The sequence below is a fragment of the Pan paniscus genome, chromosome 3, assembly GCF_029289425.2.
Source record: "Pan paniscus chromosome 3, NHGRI_mPanPan1-v2.0_pri, whole genome shotgun sequence".
Taxonomy (NCBI): domain Eukaryota; kingdom Metazoa; phylum Chordata; class Mammalia; order Primates; family Hominidae; genus Pan; species Pan paniscus.
In genome coordinates, this window is record NC_073252.2 from 112,944,936 (window position 1) to 112,964,795 (window position 19,860).

Below are 19,860 nucleotides of genomic sequence, written 5' to 3' on the forward strand. Positions count from 1 at the left end.
CTTTTTTTGTTAAGTCTCTGCCAGGTTTTGATATCAGGATGATGCTGGCCTTATAAAATTAGTTAGGGAGGAGTCCCTCTTTGTAACTCTGGTAGAATTCGGCTGTGAAGCAGTCTGATCCTGTGTTTTTGGTGGTAGGCTATTAATTACTGCCTCAAATTTAGAACTTGTTATCGGTCTATTCAGGGATTTGACTTCTTCCTGGTTTAGTCTTGGGAAGGTGTATGTGTCCAGGAATTTATCCATTTCTTCTAGATTTTCTAGTTTATTTGCATAGAGGCATTTATAGTATTCTCTGATGACAGTTTGTATTTCTGTGGGATCAATGGTAATATCTCCTTTATCACTTTTGATTGTGTCTATTCGATTCTTCTCTCTTTTCTTCTTCATTAGTCTAGCTAGCTAGTGGTCCATATATTTTCTTAATCTTTTCAAAAAACCAGCTCTTGGATTCATGGATTTTTTGAAAGGTTTTTCATGTCTATCTCCTTCAGTTCTGCTCTAATTTTCTAATTTTAGTTATTTCTTGTCTTCTGCTAGCTTTTGAATTTGTTTGCTCTTGCTTCTCTAGTTCTATTAATTATGATGTTAGAGTGTTGATTTTAGATCTTTCCAGCTTTCTGTTGTCATTTAGTGGCATAAATTTCTCTCTTAAGACTGCTTTACCTGTGTCCCAGTGATTCTGGTATGTTGTCTCTTTATTTTCATTTATTTCAAAGAACTTCTTTATTTTTGCCTTAATTTTGTTATTTACCCAGTAGTCATCCAGGAGCAGGTTGCTCAGTTTCCGTGTAGTTGTGCGGTTTTGAGTGAGTTTTTTAATCCTGAGTTCTAATTTGATTGCACTGTGGTCTGAGAGACTGTTATGATTTCCATTCTTTTGCATTTGCTGAAGAGTGTTTTACTTCCCATTACGTGGTCAATTTTAGAATACATGCTGTGTGGTGTGGAGAAGAATGTATATTCTGTTGATTTGGAGTGGAGAGTTCTGTAGATGTCTATTAGTTCCATTTAGTCCAGAGCTGAGTTCAATTCCTGGATATCCTTGTTAATTTTCTGTCATTGTTCTAATATTGACAGTGGGGTGTTAAAGTTTCCCACCATTATTGTGTAGGAGTCTAAGTCTCTTTGTAGGTGTTTAAGAACTTGTTATATGAATCTGGGTGCACCTGTATTTGGTGCATATATATTTAAGATAGTTAGATCTTCTTGTTGCCTTGATCCCTTTACCATTATTTAATGCCCTTCTTTGTCTTTTTGGATCTTTGTTAGTTTAAAGTCTGCTTTATCAGAGACTAGGATTGCAACCTCTGCATTTTTTTTCTTTCCACTTGCTTTGTAATATTCCTCCATTCCTTTATTTTGAGCCTATGTGCGTCTTCGCACGTGAGATGGGTCTCCTGAATACAGCACACCAGTGGGCCTTGAATATGTATCTGATTTGCCAATCTGTGTCTTTGAATTGGGGCATTTAACCCATTTACATTTAAGATTAATATTGTTATGTATGAATTTGATTCTGTTATCATGATGCTAGCTGGTTATTTTGTACATTACTTAATACAGTTTCTTCATAGTGTCATCGGTCTTTATATTTTGATGTGTTTTTGCAGGGTTGGTGCAGGTTTTTCCTTTCCATATTTAGTGCTTCCATCAGGAGCTCTTGTAAGGCAGGCCTGGTGGTGACAAAATCCCTCAGCATTTGCTTCTCTGTAAATAATTCTATTTCTCTTTCGCTTATGAAGCTTAGTGTGGCTAAATATGAAATTCTTTTTTTTGTTTGAAAATTCTTTTCTTTAAGGGTGTTTAATATTGGCCCCCACTCTCTTCTGGCTTGTAGGGTTTCTGCAGAGATCTGCTGTTAGTCTGATGGACTTCCCTTTGTAGGTAACCTGACCTTTCTGTCTGGCTGCCCTTAACATTTTTTTCTTCGTTTCAACCTTGGAGAATCTGACGATTATGTGTCTTAGGGTTGGTCTTCTCATGGAGTATCTTAGTGGTGATCTCTGTATTTCTTGAATTTGAATGTTGGCCTGTCTTGCTAGGTAGGGGAAGTTCTCCTGGATAATATCCTGAATTGTGTTTTCCAACTTGGTTCCATTCTCCCTGTCACATTCAAGTACACCAATCAATTGTAGCTTTGGTCTTTTCACATAGTCCCATATTTCTTGGAGGCTTTGTTCATTCCTTTTTATTCTTTGTTCTCTAATCTTGTCTTCACACCTTATTTCAGTAAGTTGATCTTCAATCTCTGATAGCTTTTATTCTGCTTGATCGATTTGGCTATTGATACTTGTGTATGTTTCACAAAGTTCTCATGCTGTGTTTTTCAGCTCCATCAGGCAATTTAGGTTCCTTTCTAAACTGGTTATTCTAGTTAGCAGTTCCTGTAACATTTACCAAGTTCTTAGCTTCCTTGCATTGGGTTACAACATGTTCCTTTAGCTCAGAGGAGTTTGTTATTATCCACCTTCTGAAGCCTACTTCTGTCAATTCATCAATCTCATCCTGTGTCCAGTTTTGTGCCTTTGCTGGAGAGGAGTTGCAATCATTTGGAGGAGAAGAGGCATTCTGGTTTTTGAAATTTTCATCATTTTTGCACTGGTTTTTCCTCATCTTCGTGGATTTATCTACCTTTGATCTTTGAGGCTGATAACCTTTGGATGGGGTTTTTGTGTGGGGGTACTTTATGTTGATGTTGATGTTTCATATGGAACCAAAAAAAAGAGCCCGTATAGCCAAGACAATCCTAAGCAAAAAGAACAAAGCTGGAGGCATCATGCTACCTGACTTCAAACTATAGTACAAGGCTACAGTAACCAAACAAGCATGGTACTGGCACCAAAACAGATATACAGACCAATGAAACACAACAGAGACCTCAGAAATAACACCACACATCTACAAACATCTGATCTTTGACAAACCTGCCAAAAACAAGCAATGGGGAAAGGATCTCCTATTCAGTAAATGGTGCTGAGAAAACTGGCTAGCCATATGCAGAAAACTGAAACTGGACCCCTTCCTTACACTTTATACAAAAATTAACTCAAGACAGATTAAAGACTTAAATGTAAAACCCCAAACCATAAAAACCCTAGAAGAAAACCTAAGCAATACCATTCAGGACATAGGCATGGGCAAAGACTTCATGACTAAAACACCAAAAGCAGTTGCAACAAAAGCCAAAATTGACAAATGGGATTTCATTAAACTAAAGTTTCTGCACAGCAAAAGAAACTATCATCAGAGTGAAAGGCAACCTACAGAATGGGAGAAAATTTTTGCAATCCATCTGACAGAGGGTTAATATCCAGAATCTACAAGGAACTTAAACAAATTTACAAGAAAAAAAACAACCTCATCAAGAAGTAGGCAAAGTATATGAACAGACACTTCTCAAAAGAAGACATTTATGCGATCAACAAACATATGGAAAAATTTTATCATCATTGTTCATTAGAGAAATGCAAATCAAAACCACAATGTGATACCATCTCATGCCAGTTAGAATGGTGATCATTAAAAAGTCAGGAAACAACAGACGCTGGAGAGAATGTGGAGAAATAGGAATGCTTTTACATTGTTGGTGGGAGTGTAAATTAGCTCAACCATTGTGGAAGACAGTATGGCAATTCTTCAAGGATCTAGAGCCAGAGCTACCATTTGACCCAGGAATCCCATTACTGGGTATATACCCAAAAGATTATAAATCATTCTAATATAAAGTCACATGTATACGTATGTTCATTGCAGCACTATTCACAATAGCAAAGACTTGGAACCAGCCCAATGCCCATCAATTTTAGACTGGATAAAGAAAATATGGAACATATACACCATGGAATACTATGCAGCTATAAAAAAGGATGAGTTCATGTCCTTTGCAGGGACATGGATGAAGCTGGAAACCATCATTGTCAGCAAACTAACACAGGAACAGAAAACCATATTCCGCATGTTCTCACTCATAAGTGGGAGTTGAACAATGAGAACATATAGGCACAGGGAGGGGAACATCACACACTGTGGCCTGTCAGGGGTGTGGGGCAAGGCGAGGGATAGCATTAGGAGAAATACCTAATGTAGGTGACGGACTGATGGGTGCAGCGAACCACCGTGGCACATGTATACTTATGTAACAAACCTGCATGTTCTGCACATGTAGCCCAGAACTTTTTTTTTTTTTTGAAGATCAATACAAAAAAATATATGGATGCCTTTTTTCAAATCCTTATTTCTCGGTCTATCTCATGTTCCTGTGGCCATTATAACACTCCCCATTTGGCAGCCTAGTGCATGACCTTCTTTCCTTATAAGGGCCATACAGAACAAACAACATGCAGGTATCTGCATGTGGTGTTTCGTAAAGTTGTTGTCTAACTGGCTGTTGTACTGGTAGTTGAGAGTTGTTGCCCATAAATCACATGATGTCTCCTGTATGAGAACTTATCACTTTGAGACTAGCTACTGTTCAAAAGAAGATTGTAAGAATGTGTTTTAGAGATATTTATCATGTTAATAGTATTAATAAAATTAAAAATGTAAAATGCACATTTCTTCCTTACTTATCATTGTCTCTGATTATAAATCACTGTCTGTGGCAATATTAATTCCCATTTTCTGCTTGTCAGTGCAATACAATCATGATAAACAGAAGAAAATAATTTCAGGACATTATAATAAAATATAAAATTTCAGGACATTATAATAAAATAAACAGAAGAAAGTAATTTCAGGACATTACCTGAGAAGTAGCAAAGTAAGTTAGCCATCTTTCTATGTGGACTGCATACCATCCAGGTACTAGGCATCTTCTCTGCAAAGTTTTTAAGTCAGATGGAGCCCAATGTCCTGTTGAAATAACTTCATAGAAATTGAACCTCAGAGCAGCTGGATCTTCATGTGATCGTTGGTGCTTTAACAAGAAAGTCAATTGTAAAGTTAGATTTTTTTTTAATGCCTGTGTAGATATGCATATGTGTATGGGTGAGCACATGCATGTGTGTGTTTGGTGTGTATGTATAAATGTGTGTGTCCTTTATGTCACAAAATAATAACAAATCAAATACTTAATTTTAAAATGAAAATAAACAAATGAAATGAAATAGAATGACAATTGTATACATTGGAATACCCATTGGCACACTGCTTATTTTAAAGTAAATTAAAGTACAAGCCTTCACTATATATCAAGTGGTATACACATAAACTTGTAGTTATATTTATGTCTAAAGTGGTTAGGTGCAAGGCAGAGGTAGGATGTGAGGATTTTCTTCATGGATATTATTAAGACTGAGAAGATGTCAGAGACCAGACAAATCAAGCCTAATGAAAAATTTAGATTTTGCAAGAATAATCTTTTTAAGAGTAGTCTTACATGTTTCTTGGGCCACTGTTCCATTACTGCCACTCCTTCAGATTCTGACATTTCCCCAATATCCCTGTGTATCAGGTGCTATGGGTACAGATAAAGCTGCTGTCTATTTCTCATGCTTGTTTAGATGTCATATTCATATTACATCACCCAAGATCCTTTCTGTTTGAAAGGGTTTCTACCTAAACCTGCTAATTCACGAATACTGCTTCACTTCTACTTTTCAGTATCAAATCCTGAGTCACACCAAACTATCATTGGTCAAACAGGAAAGAGCCCAGCTCAGTGAGAGATAAATTTAACAGTCAATACAATTTAACAAACATTATTTAAGCTTCTTTCCGGAACAAAGATCTGAGATAGATCCTGGAGATGAAAAGATATAAGACATAACCACTCTCTTCAAAGAAATCAGATCTAGTGTGGGAGACAATAGATTGGAATAAAGTTGTATATTTGACATATTTGATTAGAGGTAGAAGTTACTTGCTGTGACAGCCAGATCAGTAAGGGATTAATTCTGACTGCAGCATGAAAGGACTTTTCGACGGTTGAAGCTTTCGAGCTAAAATGTAAGGAGAAAGATTGTGATACTCAGAAAAACAAAACCACCAAACACATATGAAAACTAAGAGGACTTCATCATCTAAGGTAAGTTTGAGCTAAGATAGATGAGGTATGTGGGAATAAGTGTTGTGAAACTTCTAAAAGTGAATTTGAAGAAATTCTAGTGTAGGGTAAATGTGGAAGTATACTGGTCCGTGCTATGACCGTGTAATGGCTGGCCTTATGTGTGAGTGATGGATCTTATGTGTGAGTTAGAAATAAAAATAACTAGAAAAGTAAAGATGATTAGGAATTGATGAGTGGTTAAAGAATAATTAGTAAGTGGCATACACTTTTAAAGTTCTCTTGTTGTTGTATATTTATTGATATTTTTACATGCATATACCTTATGCTGAGTATATAGATTATATAACTCATTTAATTAACAAAATGTGTAGAAATTATATAATTTCAATGAAGAATAAGACACACTACATACATATTTAATACAGTAATGCTAAAATGTCTACCTTAAGCAGTGATAATATGAAACTGTGCTTAATCTGTTCTATATTGACTTTTACCAGTTTAGCACCAACTTTTCTTTATATTCCTGCAACTAAGTAGATTAGCATAAAAATATGACCATGAAGTCACAAAAGGACATATTTTATGGAAAAACAGCACTATAGCTCCTCTGCGAGGTCCGTTATGAAAATGCGGGGTAGAAATTACAGTGGCAGGTGACATTTGTAGGAGTTTCTGAATTATGCCTGCTGAGCTTTGGATTTACGGTATTTACTGAATAGACAGGACTAGCTAAGTAATAGGCTACATTATTTTGAAATGTGGAGCAGTGTGGGGCCCTGCTCACTGCAATACAGCAATAAAAAGTATTATCAGAAAAAATAATTCCTTTCAAACCTGTATGTATGTTCAAAGAATTTATTTGAAAAAGCAAGCGCAGAGAGGCACACACATCATAAAGATTCTCTTTTATTGAACTGGTTTAATCTATGTGAAAAAAAAAGGTTCACTTAAATCTGCTCTAGATAGTGACCATGCTTTCTGCTAGGGAAATGTTTAACATTTTCCTCAATTGCTTAAATTCAAAACTTTAAGGCTTCATGCTTTAATGCTTTTGGTATACTGAAAAAATAAGTTTATCTTGCTTTGCAATGAGTGTTCACAAACTGAGAAAGACATAATTCTTGTACCTTGTGGGAAATACTGACTCGTGTATTAGATAAATTCTGATGGTAGTTTATAAATTTTGCTTCCAATCTAAGTGTTTTTTTGGGATCCCAACTACTCGACCTCCAGTTTGCAATGTCACATTTTTCTATACAGCAGTATTTGTTTTCAGTAATACATTTTTTATTAAATAAATTTTGAAAAATCAAGAAAAAGAAGCAAAAAAATGAAATGACTTGTTATCCTACTCCACCCTTCAAAAATTCCCTTTTAGTCTTCTTTACTTTGGTATTAATTTGTATATGCACTAAATTCGTACATACACAAAATGCACTCACATCGTTGGGATTTTGGTATATATACACTGTTACCATCATAACTTCAAGATTACCAACTTGTATTAGGCCATCATTGCTGTAGGCGAATTTACATTTTTGTTGTCAGCTTTATCGCGCCACTGTATAATGATTTCACATCCTCTTTTTTTCCTCTTCTCAAACTGCTGTGTCTTCAAACTATCACCCTCTTTTCATCAGATTAACTCATTCCAGGCTTCTCAAAGGAAGGAGAGACCATCACAGTCACTTCAATTTTTCCATCTCAGGTCTTTGGATTTACCAGTGTCTACATTCATCCCCTCTTCTATCCCTTAAGTTTCAACCCAGGGATTCTCAAACATAGGCCTGTTGATAGAATACAGTGTGTCTACGAACTCGGATCAGCAAAAGGAAAAAAAGAAAAACGACAAAAATACTTTTTGTGGCAGGGCGCGGTGGCTCACGCCTGTAATCCCAGCACTTTGGGAGGCCGAGGCAGGCGGATCACGAGTTCAGGAGACTGGGGAAAACACGATGAAAACCTGTCTCTACTGAAAAAAAAAAAAAAAAAAAAAAATTAGCCAGGCATGGTGGCACGCGCCTGTAGTCCCAGCTACTCAGGAGGCTGAGGCAGGAGAATGGCATGAACCTGGGAGGCGAAGGTTGCAGTGAGCCGAGATCACGCCATTGCACTCCAACCTGGGCGACAGAGTGAGACTCCATTAAAAAAAAACAAAAAAGCAACAACAACAAAAAACTTTGTTTTCAGTAATTACTGAATGGAATGTATGTAGACAACAGCCACAGTATTTATTGTACTGTGATTGTGATTTTACCACCAATAAAAATCAGTTATTTTATATCCCATTACCAGTGTCTTAGATATATCAAAATGTTGCTTATGGTCACTACTATTTCAAAGTTATTATAGTACTAGACTCATCATTATCATATGATGTAGTACTAGACTCATCAAATCATATATCATATATCATATGATATAGTACTAGACTCATCAAATTATCATATGATGATTTAATTAAAAAGTTTGTTACTGATTGAAAAAGTATTTCACATTAACATAGCAGTTTCTTTTGTATACATATTTAGTTTTAGGCTTTTAAAATATATTTTTGAAACACTTATAGGAACCACCAGACAGCTAGAAGAATCTCAACACAAGAAAAGTTAAGAACTCAGAATGCAGGCAGGGTTGCCCCTGGTCCCACCATGTAAGCCATTTCCTATAGCCATTCTTTCCTGTATCTCCGCAGAGTTGGTTACCTATTTTCTCTTCTGGGCCTTTAACCTCTCTTTTTCTTTGGAAATGACTTATCAAATCAACACTACTACAGATCACGTTTTCTCAGTTCTACTTCTACTTCTATGTAATAAACCAGTGTCCTGTTTTACCCCTTCAAAATCACACTTTTGGAGTCTTTCGCAAGTGCTGCCTCTATTTCTTCACCCCTAATTACTTCTTTTTTCACCAAAATCCATCTGGCTTTGCTCTTTTTTACTGTCTTGCTAAGGGCTCCACTTCCCTCCACATCTTTCGCTTTGCCTAATGGTTTGATTTTTTAGCAGCTTTTGGAATTGTTGTCACCCCTCCATCTGGCAGCACTCCCTTCCCTTCGAATCAGTGCCACTGCACTCCTGAATTTTTTTCTTCTATTTTGGCTATATTTTCTTGTCTTTCTTGGCACCTCATCCCGCTCTGCACTTTTCATCTCTAAACTCTTTCCTTAGGTGATTTCACCATTTACATGGCCATGGCTTCATACCTCTGATTCACAAATATCTAGCTCAGACTTCTCCCAGAGTGTCAGCTGACTTCACTGTTCTTTTGATAATGAAGGGTTTCATTCATCATGATCATAATCCACACTTTTTTAGTCCCCACCTCCCACCCCACCCCAACCCTCCTGTATACTGCAGTGATTCTTTTTTCATGGGAATGTGTGGCCATCATCTAGGGCCCACATTGGAAATTTGTTTCATCCTTGACACTATGTTCTCACCAAATTCTGTTGATTTTAATGTCTAAATATCTCTGAATACTTATTCTTCATTCAGTTTCTACTTACCATTTTTGTCTACACCATTTCCATACCTCAGTAGGTCTATTGCAATAGCTTCAAGTGTGATTTCTCCAAAGAGTCATTTGTCCTATTCCAGTTTCTTCAAATAGCAGATAATGTGATGTATTGTAAAAGAAAATCTGGTAGTCACACATTGGCTACTGTTTTTCAAAGGCTTTCAGTTGCTCAACAAATGGCAGCAGCCAGATGGTTCTAGCCCTAGTGTGCCTCTCAGCTGCAACTCCTATAGGTCTCTACCTAGGATTTTCCCACTAGCCACGCGGAATTTCTTCTAGCTCTTTAAATGTGCCATGATTCTTTATATCCAATGCGTTTAACATATACTGTATCCTCTACTCCACCTTTCTTCTATTCTCACTCAGGGAATATCTACTTGTCCTTCAGTTTTAGGTCTTAAGTTTATTTTCTTACACAATGCTTTCAGAGAACCTTTACATACTTCCTCACAGTACATTCACAATGTTTAATTACATATCACTATGATTATTTAATATCTACACATTAGACAAACAACTTTTAATTACTATTTTATTAATTAAAACCACAGTTAAATGTTGCTGCAGAATATTCCATTTTAGTATGACACAAATCTATGTCAATGAACACTTTCCTCTTGTTATTATTTTTGTAGATAGTGCTGCAATGCTCCTAAACATTTGTCCATCCTTTTGAAGTTTCCCTTATGATCAATTACAGAAGGGGAATCACATCACTAAAAGATCTTTACATCCTTTTTTGTAATTATTGCCAAATGAGTTTTCAGAAAATATCTTAAGTGTACCTTCTATTGGAACACTTGAGAACCTTTGTAATCACTTTCTTGCCAGCAGAGAAAAACATCATAATTGTTGTCAAGATACTAAAAAAAGAATGGGCTGGGCTTGGTGGCTCATGCTTGTAGTCCCAAAATTTTGGGAGGCTGAGGTTGGTGGATTGCTCGAGCCCGGGAGTTCAAGACCAGCCTGGGCAACATGGTGAAACCCCATCTCTACAAAAAATATAAAACAAATAGGCGGGTGTGGTGGTGTGTGCCTGTAGTCTCAGCTACTTGGGAGGCTGAGGCAGGAGGATAACTTCAGCCCAGGAGGGAGAGGCTGCAGTGAGCTATGATCACGCCACTGCACACCAGGCTGGGTAATAGAGTGAGACCTGGTCTCCAATTGGGTTGATTATTTTCACATAAATTGTTGGACTGTTGTTTTTTTGTGTGTGATTGTTTAGCTGTGCCTTTTCTTCACTTTGCTCATTTTTCTACTGCGATATTTTACTTATTTATTAACTTGGACGAAACTTTTATAAAATAAAGCTCTATGCCATTCACCATGTATTGTCACTCTAGAAACTGACTTTTAAATTTGTTAATTTTTGATAAATCAACATTCTACATGTTTATATAGCTTAGGAAATCTATTAATTCTTTGGTGATGTGTGAGTTTTTAAATAATTATTTTATGCCTGAAAGTCCTTGCCCAACTTGGTACGAGTTAAATATACAGCTCATATTTCTCATATTTTTTGGTGGGGGTTGGGGGTTTAGATATTCTTACATTTGACTTTTCATATGTTTAGGTTCTATTCTGGTTATTTTTCATTGCCTCCATTTAAGCTATAACAAAATGCTTTTAGCCGATTTTTTTACTGACCATACCTGGTACCAAGAGTATGCCCTGTCTGAGGGGTCAATGAGGATGGTGATGATCTTGGCTTTGGGGACAAGAGATGCGGCTCGTCTTGGAGCTTCTTCCGAATGGAAGTAATTAGCACTCTTTTCAAACAGAAAGTCACTTGTAGTATTGGATGGTGTAGGGAAAAAGTCCATATACCTGAAGGCAGAGAAAGACAATTAATTAATCTGAAAATAATTTTTCTTGCCATATTCTGAATGTGAAATAATTGGAACATTTTAATATTCATTTATAGCTATTTCTGATTATTATGCTGTTATAGTTTAAATAATAGATATTCTATACACATTGAATGTGAAGTCAACCCAAAATATTCCTCTTCTAATGACCCATTTTGGGCATGGGAAGGAGTGAGGTGAAATAGGTAGGCCAATAAGGGTCAAAGGAAAAGTACTATACATTTGGGCTGATGTTCTGTGCTATAAAACTCCAATTCCAGAAATACTATTTGCCTGTGGCAAATAGCAAATTACACTATATTGTTTAGTTGATATTAAAAAATAGTAAATTTATGTTTGCAAATTTGAATGCAGAAATTATTCGGTGAGATTAAAGTTCACAAGACAGAAAAATGTGTAAGTCTGAATAGCTATAAAACACCAACAATTTTAGGGCATGGCGGTTCTCTTCCTTCTTAATTTCTTTGTAATTTGTAGTATACGTAGCGATGTGAACACTTTATAGTCTATCTAGAGTAATTAAGGGGATATTTCCTGCCAGTTGATCCTGTGGTGCCTCAGTAGGTTCCCTCCTCCATATGCTGTCAAAACGTTCCTCTGCGTGTGGATTATGGAATCAATATGTTCTGAGGTTAATTCAGTGCAAGTCTTTAATTATGTGTGTAACCCTCCTTACAGCTCATCACTTCTCTCACCCTCAAATATTCTAGAAATAAATAATAAGAGCAATTAAGAATTCATATAAGACACTTATTTCCCTCTTTGACATTTGTTATTATGTTTCCCAAAAGCAGAGTGGTGAAGAGTCTCATCTATATTCCTGCTAAACAATTTGTGTTCCATTTGGGCTCACAGATCAGAGAAAATTGCCGTTCTGCTTTTAATAACCTGCATGCAATTCCAAAGGTTATTTAGCTTTTTAAAAGTAAGGTAGGATATAATGTCCTAGATGCAGAGTCGACACATCTCCAACAACAATGGGAACCTTGATCTGCTCGCTGGTGTTGCACCTGCCCAACCCTGATCCTAGCTGTACCTTAAAAAAATGTGTCTTTCATTGCAAACAGGTTCATGCATGATGATGACACACAAACTTACATGCTGCAGATGTGTGCATTGAGGGGAATTTTCCTCAGGTGAGATTTGCTTTATATACCTGTGAACTAGAAATTAAATTCAGGACCGTGTTTTCTTGAAAAATTGGAATAGAGCTAGAAAAAATCACCAGAGTGAAAATCATTTCCAATATCAGGTTTATTCTATTTTAGTTTAGGGGAAATACTGTGATTTTATTTTTTTCATAATTTATCATGTGTTACTTAATATTTATTTTATGTACGTGTGTGACTAGAATTGATATGGTTTTGAAAATGTCCTGTTATTATTTGCATGACAAATATCAGCCTATATTATAACAAAACTTATAGTTTATGTGGTTAATGAAGATACATGTCACAAATTATAAAATAAACTACTGATTTATTTGTTGCCTGAAACATTGTTGTGAAGACAAATTATGTGTTCAGAAAAAAATTAGGCACAGTTAAATAATGCTACGCTTAAAGAGAATTTTAAATACCCTTATGAATAATTCTGATGAAATGTATCCCATAATGTTTTTTATTCAATCATATTAATTTAGCAGAAAAATATTATCATTATTGCACTGTCCAAATCACATTATAGGCAACACTGATTAAACATATCATCATTATAAATTAATTTCTAATTCACTGTGGTAGAACTGAGCATAACAAATTTATCCTGTAATTATGCAGATGCCACACATACATCTGTAATTGCTCTGCAGTGATTGAGCATGTGTTAATAATGGAATTTATTTTTTGTTATTTTTCTTACCAGTCTATTCCTTTGTGATAGTTGTTGCCATTAAAGAACTGAACTTCCTCAAATGTCTTTGGACTAGGGAGATTGCTGATGATTGAAGGATGCATAAGAAGAAATAAATAAAGTGCAGTTGTTCCTATTACAAAAAAAGAAAGTAAAAGGTTATATGGCAATAAGAGACAAAATATTATTTTAGCATATTTTTGCTCAAAAAGTAATATTAAAATAATCAACTATTTCCAGTGTCAAAATGATTTCCTTAAAATCAACTAGATGCATTCCATGCAGCCACAATCTAAGTGTTCTATTTTTAGTCTTCATGATTCTATTTATCAGAATGCCTGATTTAATATTAGCACATGGCCAAAGTAAAGCAGACTGATGATGCAGCTAGTGTGGCACTGCGGAAGTCATGCAGCTCAGCTTTCCTCCAGGAGTCAGGTGAGTGGCTAAAGCATGAAGGGCAAGGGTCCTTCTGTCTCCATCTTTATCATTAGGCATGGTATCTTAACTGGTGGGTCTTCAATTAGCATTGAAATTCAGATGAATGAAATCAAACTATTTAACAGAGGTTGATGTGCTACTCTGTGTATGGTCCGGAAGTAACTCTTGATTAAGAAAACACATTTGCTGCCCTCAATGAACTTAAAGTCCATGTGTGGACTTGGACAAGTACACAAGTAATTGTGATGTTGTGGGACAGGTGCCATAATGAGAGAAGACCAGAGCACCTTTCCAATATATGAGAAAATGGGTGATTTAGACTTGGGAAATCAGTGACAGATTCTAGGAGGAAGTGTATTCTAATACTTTTCCTTAAAAACATAAGTGTTACACAGCAAGGTTGAAAGAAGAAGGCAGGACTCTTGAAAGATGGCTGCTTCAATGACTTCTCTGGCAAAATATGACAATCAAGTCTGATAATTGGAGCACTAGATAGAGCAGACTGGCTGATAGAAACCACCTGTGTGCACATTGCAGCGGTCTCAAATGTAATCTCTGAACCTTATTTCCCTCAGAGCCAGGCCAGAGACTAGCAGCTATAGCAGAAAGAACTCATGAACTGACTGGGTCATCATAACTCTCATAAATCAAGACTTTTCTTCTGGAAAAGGTAAACTGTTCTGTGATACATTGGAGTGAGCAGCAGTTGTTAGATTTCCTAGCCCTAGCAGAGCTGCAGACAAGCTACATAGGTGGGCTGGCAGAACAACTATCATTGCAAACGGGATCTGGAAGTAGACAAGGCCAGCAGATAATTGGCATTTTGTTCACATATACCTTAAGCTCATATGAGCAAAGGCTACTGCACTTTGAGTATTAATGAGATTGCCGCCCTTTTAGATCCTCCCAGCTTTACATGGCCACCAAGAGGTAATGAGTAGCTAAAGGGAAGAACGTAACAACAGATCCATGGGGACCAACCACCTTGATAGAAGACATGTTAAAACACCTAGAATGAAACACTGTGTGCGAAATAAGATGGCAAAATTAATAAATGCCCTAGGGATATGTAATTACTAATTTAAAAAGATTTAAGGAATAACAAATGTGAAATCGAATTATACAAACTTGATTAAAAGAATGAAGGAGACAGAACTGGTTAAGAACTAAATTAGAGTCTTAAAGTTTAGACAGGAGAAATCTCTCAACCACACTGAAAAACACAGATGTAATAGTTATGAGGGACGAGGGGCATCCTCAAGAGCTTATATGGTTTACTCCTAAATATAACAGGAGTTTAAAAACGAGAAAATGTGAGAAGAGCAAAAACAAAAAATGTTCTAGGGAAATGAATTAGCAATAGAGTAGAAACTGGAAGGAAACATGAAATCTAGAAGTTTTTTTAAAAAATACTTTTTAAGATAACACTTTCTTAAGGGGGGTGGAGAGAAAGAGAGATTTGAGACACACAAAACACAAATGAGAAAATTGATAGTTTAATATTCCTAAGGTATTGAAGGTAGATGAATGCAGGGCACAGAAAAAAATATTCTTTAGTTGTTGATTATCTAAATATAGACACTTTATAGCCTCACTCAGTAATAAGTAGAAATGTTTAATTACCCTGTTGGTCACATAATTGTACCCAGATCTCCCCTGGCCTACAGAAAGCCAAAGCCTTTATGTTCTGCACACATACCTTCATGCCTCCAGGACCTTAAGGGACATCAAGAGGCATCTGATAGGGAGGAGAGAGCAAGCACTCTCAACTAGAAACAGAAAAAATGTGGCTTGATATTCATGTAATCAGCCATAAAATCTGGGCCCATTACCTCAAAATGCACATTTTAAAAATTATCACCTAAATTTTTCATCTATCCTTGACATTAATTTTCTATCAATTTCTTTTACCTCATTTCCTTTTATATCAACTTCTTTAATATAAATATTTCATGGAGGAAGAGGAAAAAATCCTATACTAATAGAAACTATTCTATTTTATATACACTCAACTCCTCCTTAGTTTTAATGTATGGGGATAAGCCAGGCAAATCATGAGACATTAATATTGACAGTGTGAACACTGATCTTCTGAAAGATCTAAGGCCAATGAGTTATGCTCTTATAATTGTTGTGCTAAATGTAACCCTATGAGAATCCTCTTTTTACATTGACAATACCAGAATTTGACTCTGAATGATGAAGGATGAATATCTGTTCAAAGGCTCACAAGGGACTATGATTTGAACTTTGAGTCCCTTAAGTCTAAGGTCTCTAAGTCTATGTCCATCATCTCTGCCTATTTCTCTTCTCCCCTTCCTCATTCCCTGACCGACTTTAAGCCCACAGGAATCTCTTCTAGGATTCAGCAATGGCAAAGTGAAATATCACGTCTTTCCATTCTCACCTCACAAAAACTGAGCAAATAGGAGTTTGGGAACCACTTTTGTACCTCATGCTTCTTGTAAGAGATGCATGCACCACATTTAAGTCACTGAAAGACAAGTTTGCATTTAAGGGAAGATTGGCAGCACGTATTTGTGACCCCCCTGCAGTGAATTTATAGTCTCTGACAGCACTGGGTGTTTTGCCAACTGAAGCAATAAGAAGAACAAACTATGACTTCAGACTTCTACAATTGGATTTTAAGAATTACTACAACCGTTTTTATATTAGAAGAATATTTTCATAGCCTATGAAATATTATTACCATCTGATTCCTTTGTTTTAACATCTTATTTGTTTGTTTGTCTTAGGAAAGCCAAAACCAGCTAAATGCTTTATCATTTCCATACTGGTAGGTCAAATATGAAAATCTAAAGGTATAGCTTAATGTCTTTATGAATGCAAACAACAAGAAAGAAAAATAGATTTATAGTTACTAAGCTGTAATTTTTTCACAGAACTAAAACATAATAATATTCAATGACAAATGATAGGGGATACATCTTTCTATTAGATTTTTAACACAATTTTACAACACAGGAGTGTTTTATTTCTTTAGTAGTCACTCCAGAGTTAGCAATGCTGTAAGGGAGTTGGTAGAAAATTAATGTACATTTTAAACAACAACAAAAGTGATCTATCTGAAAATATGTGTTGCTCTTTCCCCTCCCTGCACATGTGTTAACTTACTGTTGTAATACAATTTATATTCCTAGAGAAAGAAAAGATTTCAACAACCAATATTTAATAGTCTGTAAATTTTGCCCACAACTTTTAAAATGACCTACTTACTTGTATTACAAATATCTTCATCTGGGCCAGGCTTATTTATTGAGACTGTTTGTTTTCTGTTATGGTTTGTGCACTCACTGATGAAAATGCTTCTAGTCAAAGTAGTGAATTCAAAATACAGCAACTCAATAAAACTTTAATTAATCAGGACATGAGCAAAGTGTATAAAACTGTCACATACTGAAGAAAGTATAAAATATTCTAATTGAAAGTGTCATCTCATTGGTGAAATGCTTTCACTCTCTTTTACTGCATTCTTATACAGTTGTCCTTCAGTGCATGAGAGAATACCAAGGAAAAAATACCTGATGAACTTCAAGTGTTTCAGAAAGTAAGTCCATACCATGCTAATACCTAATGATTAATTTTTTTTAAAGGAATCACACATGTAAAATATTTGAAAGTAATCATGGCAGTGACTCTGAATAAAAATCAATTCAAAGGCTGATGTACCAGATAAAATAGTTTGAATCGGGTCAAAACATGTTTTTATAAATTGCTTTAGAAATTAATTAAATAAAGCCAAAAAAGTAAAAATTAAAGATGAGGTACAACAACTGAGACACATAAGTTCATAGTTGTCCAAATTTGGCATGTATGTTGAACAGTTTTAAAGTTCATAAAGAATTTAGTGTTTAAGGCTACTTAGTGGGAAACTTTAAGATCCTCTTGAGGTTCATGGCATAAATGCGAATCATGGAGATGACAAGCAGTTCAAATAATAAACTTGCATGGATAGCTAAATATTTCACAAAGAAAAATCTAATCTGATAAATCCATATACCAATGTATTTCATAAAATATTTTTAAAAAGGATATAAGTAGCACAATTGGCTATTTTTACCTGTTTTTTGTGGACCAATTACTAGAAATTTTGGTAAGTGGTCACAAGTTTTCTCTCTGGACCAGATGTCTTTGTGTCGTTTATCATCACATGGATTCTGCAAGAAGGAAGAATAAGTAACCTCACAGTGTAATGACTGTCTGGCTCTGTTCTCTAAAAATTGTTCAAAAGATGGAATCAAATTCTGGCCTAATACCTTAGAACTTGGAGTTAGACCTCACTCTGGTTCTCTGGTTTCCAAATCTTTTTTAAATAAAGTTATTGACACCTTCCTTATCTCAAGGCTGGGACTCAGCATCAAGTCCTTCCTGTTGTTATCATCTTTCAGTGTTTGGCAAGGCTCTAATCCCTGTGATACTACTCTATTTCTTGGTTTATGTTTTATGTCTATATATCAGAGGACTTGACTTAACCTGGTTTCATCATAGTTACTCATATTACTGTGTTCTCCCTAATCATTCCTATTTTTTCTCCCTAGAGGCTGGAGTGCTATCCTTGAATTCCAGACCTGGCCAACTTTTCCTTTCATTTCATTTCATGTTTTGATTCAGATATTCCCATGGTTTGGCCACATCTTATAAGCTGATAGCTTCTAGATCAGTATCCAGCCTCTACCTCCCTCCTGAGCTCTAGACTTAAGGTTTTATATTGCAAATATATCATTTTTGTATAGATACGGTGAGGAAATTTCAGACTCAACATACCCAATGTATCCATTGGTCCAATATTATGCCCATCTAACCTACACTTCCAGTGCCAGTTTTTATTTCATTCTATCTGGCTGACTCTAATTTATTACCAAAATCATTACACTTTTGAGAATTAAAAGGGCTTTTAAAATTAAAAGGATAAAATTTTTGAAATACTTATTGACTGCCATATTGGTTTTATTATATTGGTGACCTACACAATAATTATATTCAAGATGATTGTCACAAGTAAAAGTATTTTTAAAAAACATATACCTTGGAAATTAAAACATTCTATTTTTATATTTATTATCCCAATATTAACAATGAAACAAGAAGGAAAAACATTTATGGTTCATATTTCTGTACTTTAATCAGTTCCTTTTTCACTTAATTTTTAATTTTTTAATTTTTAATTTTATGGCTACATAGTGGGTATATACATTTTTGAAATACATCAGATATTTTGATACAGGCATACAATACATAATAATCACATCAGGGTAAATGGGGTATCCATTACTTCAAGCATTTATCATTTCTTGTATTACAAATGTTCTAATTTTATGCTTTTGGTTATTTTAAATGTAAAATAAATTATTGTTGACTGTAGTCACCTTGTTGTGCTATTAAATACTAGATTTTATTCATTCGATCTAACTATATTTTTGCACCCATTAACGATCCCCATTCCCACCACCTCCACTTTTCTTCCCAGCCCCTGGTAACCATCATTGTATCATTGTATGCTCTATCTCCATGAGTTCAGTTGTTTTAATTTTAAGTTCTCACAAATGCATGAGAACATGTGAAGTTTGCCTTTTTGTGCCTGGCTTATTTCACTTAACATAATATCCTCAGGTTTCATCCATGGTGTTGAAAATGACAAAATCTCATTCTTTTTCATGGCTGAATAGTACTTCATTGTGTATAAGTACCACATTCCCTTCATTCATTTCTCTGTTGATGGATACTTAAGTTGCTTCCAAATCTTGGCTATTGTGAATAGTGCTGAAATAAATGTGGGAGTGCAGGTATCTCTTCAATATACTGATTTCCTTTCTTTTTTTTTTGAGACAGAGTTTTGCTCTTGTTGCCCAGGCTGGAGTGCAATGGCACAATCTCGGCTCACCGCAACCTTCGCCTCCCAAATTCAAGCGATTCTCCTGCCCCAGCCTCCCGAGTAGCTGGGACCACAGGCACGTGCCACCACACCCGGCTAATTTTTTGTATTTTTAGTAAAGACGGGGTTTCACTATGTTAGCCAGGATGGTCTCTATCTCCTGACCTCATGATCTGTCCACCTCAGCCTCCCAAAGTGCTGGGATTACAGGCATGAGCCCAACCAATTTCCTTTCTTTTTTAGAATATTTTTAATATTCATGATGTTAGATTGCT

General features: G+C 35.7%; 1 protein-coding gene across 1 annotated transcript in view; it reads right to left on the reverse strand.

The window, feature by feature from the left end:
• LOC100986527 (N-deacetylase and N-sulfotransferase 4) overlaps positions 1-19,860 on the reverse strand; it is a 291,143-nt gene that overhangs the window by 10,185 nt on the left and 261,098 nt on the right. Inside the window, exons 8-11 of the mRNA XM_003830045.7 lie at positions 17,774-17,870; positions 13,261-13,384; positions 11,185-11,359; positions 4,748-4,918 (exon numbers count right to left, since the gene is read on the reverse strand). Of these exons, the coding sequence (XP_003830093.1) occupies positions 4,748-4,918; positions 11,185-11,359; positions 13,261-13,384; positions 17,774-17,870 (567 nt within the window). The remainder of the gene's footprint in view (positions 1-4,747; positions 4,919-11,184; positions 11,360-13,260; positions 13,385-17,773; positions 17,871-19,860) is intronic.